We start from the raw sequence: 10,875 nt of genomic DNA on the forward strand, positions 1-10,875 counted from the left end.
TATGGCATGCAGAAATTGGCCATGTGTATCTAGGCTTTTGATATTTTGAAAATGCAGCTCTAGTGTAATACCATTGCTTATTAAAAAGCCAATGTATTAAAGTAATTCAAATAAAAGTGTAAACATATGCTTTACACTCACAACACCAGATGTATCCTAGAACATTCTAGCTTTGGGTGGGAATTTACATAGGGCTTTGCTCTTTTTACAATATGCATGTTTCCACTTAGGATAAATTAATATAATTAGAAATGCGGAATATAATTAGAGCTAGGTACAGTGCCGGACAACTGCCACCTACATACCCAAATGCAGCATTGTTAAATAATATATATATGGGAGAAGAAGGATAGCTTTGGCATTTAAGGCATTCAGGAAATATAGGTCTATTTCCTGTCTCTACCATGAACTTCCTGTGTGACTACTGGCAAATCGCCTTCTCTGTGCCATCTGTAAAAAACCGATGATAAGTCTGTTTGCCTTTTCTCCATCCTTTGTTGGTCTTGCCACTCTAGGTAGCAAGGCCCAGAGTTAGTGTGAGGAAATACTGCTCTTAGAACAATGGAACCCCCTCTCTCAGTTAGATGCTGCCATACTTCAAGTGCACAACCATAATTTTGCATCTATTCACAACTCCTCCTCCCTTCCCCCCCCCTCCCCCGCCTTCAGGTACAGTGTCCAGACAACTGCCACTTCTACGCAGCTCCGCGAGAAGCCTCTCCTGTTCCTCTCCCCTCCCTCCAAACTCCTTTCTTCCTTATTGTGTTCCAAAGGTTTCCTGTGGGCTTTCCCTCCGAGTCCTCCTGCTCCTCTCCAAAGCTGCAGGATTGTTGGTTTTTTTCGGTTCAGAAGGGTTCCAGTTCCAATCTATCTAACCCTCTCTGACATGCACAGAGAGACAAAGTCAGAGCAACTGCCATGAGAAATGAATTAATGAGCCTTAATGTGGCGCCAAGTCTCCTTTCCTTCTCCTTCGCCCATGAAGCTACTAATATATTGCTTCTGAAGCTTGTTGTCTCAGTAGCATTTTCTCTCTCCTGCCCCGCTTGCTATTTATTGGCCAGGCATCCTTTGGTCCAGTCATGTTTTTGTCAGTTTCTTTCCCTTCATCGCTCCCTCCCTCTCGCCCATCCATCTATACATATAAGGCTAAATCTCCACCCGAAACACTCCATCCGAAAATGGCTACGGCAGCTGTTGCAACTTGTTTATAATCTAAATAAATTAATTTGATAAGATCATCCATGATAGGATGTCTAATGTACTTGGAAACTGCAGATCGGGAAACCCTGGGACCAAATTAGCATGCAGCAAGGATGACTGGGTGCAGCTTCCATCTGGCTTCCCGACTTTTCCTATATATAGACCTGAAGCCCCCCTGCCCTCCTTCCCGCCTCAGTAGATGTGACGCTCTGTGCCCTACCAGTATATTGCAAAGTTCACGAATGGAGTCAGAGCATCTGTCGGACGGAAGAGGTACAAGCTCAGGAGCGAGGGCAGGCGCAGAAAGGACCCAGCGAATCAGGCTCTGGAGCACTCCCATACAGCCTCCTCCGCACAATTTTGCAAGGCATTGGGGAACAAGGGTTTATGTTTGCACCACCAGAGATGCAACTGGTTATTTGCTTGTAGGTATCTGAAACCCGTCCAAAAGATGCTGAAACTTTCTTTTTCCAGGCCAGGCAAACACATTTTCCGCCGTGTAATCTATTTTGTCAAAAATCAAAAAGGTAAGCAGGCATTGCATTTGCACACAGCACTTAAATAGCCGAAGAGAAGTGGAAGAAGAGAAATAAGATCCACTGCTGTCAATTTCAAGTCCTCTCTCAAAGGAAATTCTGTACCCTCCAGAAACAGGTAGTAAAATGATCTGCTGTGCGGCAAACCTAGTCTTCCCCGCCCCAGCCCCTTTGCTGTGATCATCTATACAATAAAAAAATATAACGCAATCATCCACGGTACAGCGTTCCAAAAGGAACTCCGTAAAGCCACCAAATCCAGCATGAAACGCTATAGACTGCAGGGGAGGAAGCGACACATTTAAAAGCAACGTTGAAAATGGCGTGGAGTATAATTATCTCAAATTGCTATTCGCCTGACACCCTGACACTAATTCTATTCAAGCCACTGGGACGCAAAATAGGACAAAAGCGTTCTTGCCGGTTGCTAGAGTAAGGGTGTGTGTGTGTGCGTGCGTGTGATTGTGTGTGTGTGTATGGGGGGAGGGCTAGAGAGAGGGAGGATGTTAAACTTTCCATGTCAGGAGGAAGAAAGAAAGAAATTAAATAATCAATTTAAGGGAAAGCGTCTAAACAGATCGACAGCTTTAATGCCAACATTTTTAACGCTTGCCCTGTACGTGGATTGATTTTTTTTCTCCAGCATTCCCTCAGCAGATGGATTTTTGCCACTGCAGCTCAGCAGAGGGTGTCAGATCTTTGAGAGTGCACCAGGTTGGAACGAGCAGAGGCTCTTAGCAACTCTCCTTCCGTGTGTGTATGTGTGTGTGTGTGCAACTCAGAAACAGGAGAAGAAGAAAAAGGAAAGAAGAGAGCCCGAGGTGGGAGAGAGAGAGAGAGAGAGACTGACAGAGAGAAAGAAAGGGGAGAAGAAGAAGGGATCGGAGGAGAGGAGAAATGGACAGCCAAAAAACGCAGCGATTGCAGATTTTTTGCAGCGCCATTGGTTCGGCATCCGGTCCTTAGGCTGGGGCGTGATTTCAGCACCAAGGGGGACTGGACAGCACCCAGAGGGGGACTCCTGGGCACCGAGCACCGGCGGCGGCAGCAGCAGCAGTCAGGAGCCCGGCTTTGAAACAGGAAAGCAAGGTCAGTCCGAAGCAAAGCGAAGCTCACAGGCAGCTCTCTTCTACCACCGCTGCACTGTCTGCCTGATTCTCTCTAAAATGCAGTGGCTGCTTATAATTACTAGCCTTATTCCTGTTCCGATTAGCGAAGCCGGACAACAGTGATCTACTTAGCTTTTCGGGAGCTTTCAGGAGGGGTTTGAGGAGGGGGATTTTTTTCTACTTTTTTTTTTTTTTTTTTTTGCGTGCCTCGCATTACGTGCCTGGATAGTTTGTGGATATAATTATTGACTGGAATCTGGGCTGTTGCAGTATATGTCGGGGGGGGAGAGAAAGGGATAAAGGAGAAAAGAAATCGTCCCCCCCCCTTCCGCTCAGCCTCCTTTCCCCCCACGTTTTTCCTTATGGTGGTGGTTCGGACATCTCCTCTATTGAATGAACTGGAATTGTTTTCGGTGTGAGTATGATGGTTGCTGTTACTTTGTGATGAGATTGGGAATGAATCGTGCGGTTTAAAGATGCTGCTTTGGATTCTGTTGCTGGAGACGTCTCTTTGTTTTGCTGCTGGAAACGTTACAGGGGACGTTTGCAAAGAGAAGATCTGTTCCTGCAACGAGATAGAAGGGGATTTGCACGTAGACTGTGAGAAAAAGGGGTTTACCAGCCTGCATCATTTCAGCGCCCCAACTTCCCAGTTTTACCATTTATTCCTGCATGGAAATTCCCTGACTCGACTTTTCCCTAATGAGTTTGCTAACTTTTACAATGCAGTCAGTTTGCACATGGAAAACAACGGTTTGCATGAAATTGTTCCCGGGGCTTTTCTTGGGCTGCAGCTGGTAAAACGTTTGCATATAAACAACAATAAGATCAAATCGTTCAGGAAGCAGACTTTCCTGGGGCTGGACGATCTGGAATATCTCCAGGCAGATTTTAATTTATTAAGGGATATTGACCCGGGAGCATTTAGGGATTTAAACAAGCTGGAGGTGCTGATTTTAAATGACAACCTCATCAGCACCTTACCTGCCAACGTGTTTCAGTATGTGCCGATCACCCACCTCGACCTCCGGGGAAACCGACTGAAAACCTTGCCTTATGAGGAAGTCCTGGAGCAGATCCCAGGCATTGCTGAGATTCTGCTGGAGGATAACCCATGGGACTGCACTTGTGATCTGCTATCCCTGAAGGAGTGGCTGGAAAACATACCCAAAAATGCTTTGATCGGCCGAGTCATTTGTGAAGCTCCTACGAGGTTGCAGGGCAAAGATTTGAATGAGACCACAGAGCAAGAGCTGTGCAGGAAAAACAGAGTGGATTCTAGTCTAGCTGCTCCCCCTGCCGAAGAAGAAACCTGTGATCCTGGTCCCATTCCAACCCCCTTCAAAATACACGGCAAAGAAGATCCTGCCACTACCGGATCTGCTCCAAACGGAGGTACAAAAATCCCAGTCAACTGGCAAATCAAGACCCGACCCACAGCTGCGGGTTCCACAATGAGCGTGAAGAACAAGCTACCGGCTAGCATGCCCTGCCCGGAGATTTGTAGCTGTGATCAGATCCCTGGCTCGGGTTTAAAGGTTAATTGCAACGAAAGAAATGTGAGCAGCTTGGTGGCTTTGAAGCCCAAGCCGTCCAATGTGCAGGAGCTGTTTCTGAGAGACAACAAAATACACACCATCAGGAAATCCCACTTTCTGGATTACCGGAAACTTAACCTATTGGATCTGGGGAACAACAACATCGCGACTGTGGAGAACAACACCTTCAAGAACCTGTTCGAGCTCCGGTGGCTCTACATGGATAGCAACTACTTGGACACGCTGTCCCGCGAGAAATTCACAGGGCTGCAAAACCTGGAGTATCTGAACGTGGAGTTTAACGAGATCCAGCTGATTCAGCCCGGCACCTTCAATGCAATGCCCAAGCTCCGTGTCCTAATCCTGAACAACAACCTCCTGAGGTCCCTCCCTGTCGATGTGTTCGCGGGGGTCTCGCTTTCCAAGCTGAGTATACACAATAACTATTTCATGTACCTCCCCGTGGCGGGGGTGCTGGACCAGCTCACTTCCATCACCCAGATAGATTTACATGGCAACCCCTGGGACTGCTCCTGCCCCATTGTGCCTTTCAAGCAGTGGGCAGAGCTGCTGCGCCCCAAGGTGGTCATGAGCGACCTGAGGTGTGAATCCCCAGAAGATTTCTTCAAGGAGGACTTCGAGTCCCTCTCCAACGACGTCATTTGCCCGCAGCTCAAAATCTCGCCCACCGCCAGTTCCAATAGCAAAAACAGCACGGGATTGGCAGAGACAGGGACTCACGCCAACTCCTACCTAGAGACCAGCCGGGTCTCCATTTCGGTGCTGGTCCCAGGACTCCTGCTGGTCTTTGTCACCTCCGCCTTCACAGTGGTTGGCATGCTCGTGTTTATCCTGAGGAACAGAAAGCGCTCCAAGCGGAGGGACGCCAACTCCTCTGCCTCGGAAATCAATTCCTTACAGACAGTCTGCGATTCGTCCTACTGGCACAACGGCCCCTACAATGCAGACGGAGCCCATAGGGTGTATGACTGTGGCTCCCATTCGCTATCAGACTAAGAGCTGGGGCCGGAGAGGGGGGGAAAAAACCAAGTAGGAAATCAATTCAAGTTCGCAGCGAGCAAGCAACTCAGTGGTTAAAGCGTCCCTGAGCTGCGCATTGCTGGCTCGCCTGCTAACGTCACTGCTCCACACCGATCAGGGACGGTTCTGAACCTCTGCTCCCTTCCGTGCACATAACACCCCCGGGCGCGCAAAAGCCAACGCTGCGGCGTATTTCAGTGAGCGAAGGCCGGGGCTTTCCACGCACCCTTTCAAGGTAGCCCCACTGAAGCGGTGCTTCGGGCATCGGACTGCGCATTGCCCTAGCGTGCAATGGAAAGCCAGGAGCCACTTGGTGCAAGTCTTGCAGGGGGCCCCATTGTTTTGCGGATTAGCCCCATGTGGGCGGGCGAGGGGGGAGGGAACCCAGCTGGTGGCCTCCTCCCCCCCGATAACGCAGCGAGAGTGAAACGTTGCACGAAGGCATGAATGTAATGTAAATAGACGACTGATTAAAACAAACACAAACAGTGCTGCATGGCTCGCATGGATACAACGCACCCCAAGGACGCTCCTCCAGCACCCAACTGGAAACAGCGTCTAGTTCACACCACCATCCCTCTTACCTGATAAGTCCCATCGTATCAAACTTTCTATATACAAAATACAGTATGATAATAAAAAAGTGCCATTTCGCCATATTTTGTGTGATCGGTAGGCAGTAGATAGAGATCGTACTTTTACTGTGGAAACAAATGTAAAGCTTTTCTTTAAGGCATATTTGCATGGATAGTCTCATTGGTTCATTTTCTGAGTTGGGGGGAGGGGATTTACTTTGTTGGGCGAAGTTTTGTTTTTGGTTCGGTTACCGCTTTTTTCTTTTTAAATATACACCTCCAGCAATGCCTTTCCACCTGAATGTAAAATTTAGTACCCTTGATTTCTATTATGGTAACCGTGTAAACATTAAAGAGAAATCCGAGGCAGTTAAGCATGACCAATTAATGTCACTCGAGTGCTTAGGCTGCAGAGTTTAATAGTAGACAATTCTGTGCTGTTGTAAATCTTACTCTAACTTGAGGAAATCAGAACTGAGGAAGCAAGTGAAACTTACTAATTCTATTCGAGGATTTTATAATGGCATATTTTTTCAGTATTAAAGTGAAAATGTTTTCAACTCCGGGTCCTTACCATTTTTCCAGCACCAGTTTTTGCAAGAGCTTTGTCTGGTTCAGGGGGTAATATTCTGCTTTCAAGTCTGAGTATCTCTCGCTTTCTCTCTTCCCCATCGCACCAGCCTCCTCAAAATGTAAATACCACACAACACTTCTTCTCTGGTTTTTAATGCATCAGTGAATTCCTTTATTAATACAGAGCATCTCGCTGCTGCTGCTGCACACACTGCAGATATATTAGAAGTGCAAGTGGAAATTGGAGTTAATTGATTCTGTCTCATTAAGCCGAGTCTAGATTTCACTGGTCAGCATTTTAGACCCACACGCTGTCCCGGTGACTGGCAGCCGTGTCTGCTACTGGCTTGAGTAGCTGCCGGGAAAAAGGAAACTAATTAACCAAGGGACTTTCCCATTCCCGGCCCCAGTAGCTGAGACTTTTAGTATTAACACTTGAACTAAATACACGTAGGCGGATGCTGTCCAACCTCAAACGGATCTCCTTTGATTCCTTCCTTTTATTAGGCCGTGTACCTTCCCTAAATGATACATGTAAAGATAGGAGGCCGGGGCAAACCAATTGTAACTCAAAGCTCAAGTCCCAGGGGAAAGAAGAAAAAAAATCTGTCATGTTGCTTCTGGCTTTCTCCAGGCAGAGAATCCTTTTAAAGATTAACACACTGTAAGGTACGAGCTAACCTGCTAATACTGATTCAGTAGACTTTATAGGAAATGTCCACCTTTGGAATATGTGGTGGGAAAACAGACACAGTTTTAAACCCATACATAGTGCAGCTGATACATACCCATTTTACAGTGGTAGAAGCCTAACAACTATTCTAGCATATTTTAAGTGAGGCAGATAGTTCTTCTGACCTACGATCATTGTTATGGAAGGATGAGTAGCTTCCTACAAGAGGTCTGATATTTTCTTTCATATGGTTTGTACTAAGTTTTCGTAATACAATACTTTAAAAAAACCCATTACATCAGGGGCCTTCACTATTTCTGATCACTTCTCCTTTGCTATAATGATTGTTCTGCCAGAACATCCTGTGTTACACAATATGATGCAGCAGAGTCACCAGAGTCATTTGAATGTATACATCTCAGTTTATTTTTTTTAAAAGTTTAAAAGGTGTTTAAATGTGAGTTAAAACACCTCTTTATGAGGACATCAGCTTCAGTTAACAGAGGATACAGCAGGCCTTCCTGAATAATGTTGGGTTGTAATACAATCAGTAAAAACTATGAGGATTTCTATGGCACCTTAAAGACTAACACATTTATTTGGGTATAAGGTTTTGTGGGCTAGGGCCTTCTTTGTCCATCCTACAAAGTTTATGCACAAATAAATGTGTTAGTCTTTAAGCTGTCACAGTCTTTAAGCTACTCACTCATTTTGTTGAAACAGACTAACACAAGTATACCTATGAAACTCACCACTAGAATTTGTTCCCCAAAGTGAGAGGAATTAATTGGTGCCAATTTAAAAGTAATAGTTTTTTAAAATAAATTACATATTGACCAGTATATAAGGAAGATCTCCAAGTTGCTTTAAAAAAGAAGTATAAAAATGCAGAAATAAGTTTAAAATAATTGATGGGCAAGAAGTATATCTTTCTTGATTATAGGTATATTATATAGACACACACATAATAAAAATGGTATCACACTATTATTAATATATATTTATTGCATAGATTTTTGTTTTCTGACTTTTAGAAGATCTGTATAACTCTAGAAGTCATCTGTGGTATGTGACGTATGTTGCTTCCAGTTGAATCACTCTTCAATTAACCAAAATAAAAGATATTTCAGCAGGACCAGATGGAAAAAGTAGAAAAGATGTAGATCTCTTGTTTAGTCCTATAGCTTAAAACAGAATATTTTCTGCTTGCTGTGTAGCTAAGAATAGCCTAGAACTTAATCTGTTGCCATAGAAATATGTGTTTGTATATATGATAACCTTTTTCTTGCCTATTTAACAGAAAGATGAATGAAGTTATCTAGTAGCAATATGGTAATATAGTGAATGGATGATACTTCCCCGCACAGATGCATATATTTATATTATTTTGTTAATTTTTCACCTGTAGTAACAAGGTATTTTAATAATTTGATAATGGAATGTTTCATATGCAACTTGTAAGCTCAGGGAATAGCAGCTCATCTTCAGTGGGAGCTATATAAGATCCTATGTGAAAAAAAAAGAAAAGGACTAGGCTGCTAGTCCTTAGTAGGGCAAATCTTCTGCTGACCTTAAAGGGTGGGATTTTCAAAAGTGCTTAGCGTAGGACTAATTATGCCTCCACCGAAGTCAGTGATAAAATACTCATTATCAACAATGAGAGCAAACTTCGGCCAGCATTGAAAGCCTTTTGAAAACCCAACTCCAAGTGTCTAGTGAGACCCCAGGTTTCTAGAGAAGATTTGATAGACTTTGTATGTACAAAAGCTTTTCCTGTATTGTGTCTTCAGAAACCTATTATTTAAGTGAGATCTCTTTAGAGCTTGATCCGTGACATTGTAAGGTGTAGAGATTTAATTATATTATTTAGCACAGTTAGTATTTGGTTTGGTTTGTATATTTTTATTTATGTATAATGCACATCCCAATAGTTTAAAATTATTATTGAGATCAACAGAGCATCATATTGATGCTTAAACAGATTTGTGTAAATATAATGGACCATATTGTCTGGCTCAATTCCATTTCCACAGCACAACTGGTGTATAAAGCCACCACAGATTACACAATATCTCCACAGCTGTTGATTCTCCTGGCATAAGGAAATCTCTTGGGGATAAAGAGCTGGCTCTCTGGATCCTATGCCAGTTTCCCTTCAGCTCTCATTTTAGGGGATATATCACACTTCAGCAATCTCCAGGTGGCATATGGGTCTCTGAAAGTCAGTATATTCCTTCTAGGCCTTGCTAAACTGTACTGGAGCTACCTCCATGGCCACTGCAGTTCAAAGCCACCTCTCTGATGATCCCTATTTTTCTTATACTAAATGGTTCTAGACCCAAGAAAGAATGTGGGCCAATGTGGAGGTGCTGCAATTAATATAATATAATATAATATAATATAATATAATATAATATAATATAATATAATATAATATAATATAATATAATATAATATAACTAAGTCTAGCAATTGAGGAATCATTCTTTGACCATTCAGCTAGTGATACAGTGCTTACATTGTTAATTTACTGTTAACTCAAATTATAAGCTAGTATTTAGCTCAACTATTCAACAGATTGAGAAACTGCCATCACATTACCTTATAATTACCGGGGAAAATGCATAGAGTGCTTAATAGCACCCCTATGAATAGGGTACCCTATGAATAAGGTTTGTACCTTGACAGTTCATATTGCACATTACTGAGTGGCTTCAACTATCTGTCAAAAATATTGAAATATTTGTGAGTGTTTATTTAAATTATTCTTCTGATCTAAAATACAGGACCTGATCTTCCCAGAAAACATGAGTTCCATGTATAGAACACTTGCTGGATCAAATTGGCATTTGGCAGTGGAGAAAAGAGCAGAAATACACAGCAGAATTCTATGAGAATCTGAGTCTCTTGAAAAGGGCTGAGTGCTGTCAGCTCTCTTTGGATCTGGTGGCGCTGATAGGTCTCAACACCTAGCATTTGTCCCATAACCTGAGCACTGGATTCATTTTTCTCTTATAAATAGTTAATGGGCCTGATAGTGCAATTCTTTCTCAGTCCCATTAAAGCCAGAAAACAAATACTGTTAAATGCTATTGAGCACTCACCATTCCCAAAGATTTCCACTGAGCTTTCTGATCTTCAGAAGCACCTCTCAGGCTTTGGCTTACCAGGACTTGTGACTGAATAAAGACTGTAGTAATCGGTTCAATATGATTGCAATGTTCTTCATATGCAGTGGTGGGACCTCATCAGTATGGATTGCTCATTAGAACATGACAGCCCTGAAATTCTGACTTTTAAAAATCAAATATTATGGGATTAATACTCTGTATTGATTTCAGTACAGACTTCTATAGCAAAGATGGTTAGCCACAGCTGAAGAGTGCAACAGGGCAGGGATAATATTGTGGGTACCAGTGGGGAATTTAAGGTAGAATGAATTGTTGAATTACTTCTGAAAGTAATTGCCTTAAAGCAGCGCACAGGAGTAGTGAGTTCTAGTCCTGACTTTGCTTCTGACCTGTGAGATGAACTGATAACAGTCATTTAATCTCTCTATTTTCCTTCCTATATCATCTTAGATTGTTAGCTCTTTGGGGTAGTACCTGCATCTTAGTGGATGTCGGT

General features: G+C 43.3%; 1 protein-coding gene across 1 annotated transcript; it reads left to right on the forward strand.

Moving 5' to 3' along the window:
• Window positions 1-3,213: 3,213 nt before the first annotated feature.
• On the forward strand, window positions 3,214-7,156 carry SLITRK1 (SLIT and NTRK like family member 1). Its single transcript, XM_006139160.5, has one exon. The coding sequence runs from the start codon at window positions 3,325-3,327 to the stop codon at window positions 5,401-5,403; it is 2,079 nt and encodes a 692-aa protein (XP_006139222.3). The 5' UTR covers window positions 3,214-3,324; the 3' UTR covers window positions 5,404-7,156.
• The last annotated feature ends 3,719 nt before the right edge of the window (window positions 7,157-10,875 follow it).

The sequence above is a fragment of the Pelodiscus sinensis genome, chromosome 1 (assembly GCF_052426305.1).
Source record: "Pelodiscus sinensis isolate ZL-2025 chromosome 1, ASM5242630v1, whole genome shotgun sequence".
NCBI lineage: Eukaryota > Metazoa > Chordata > Testudines > Trionychidae > Pelodiscus > Pelodiscus sinensis.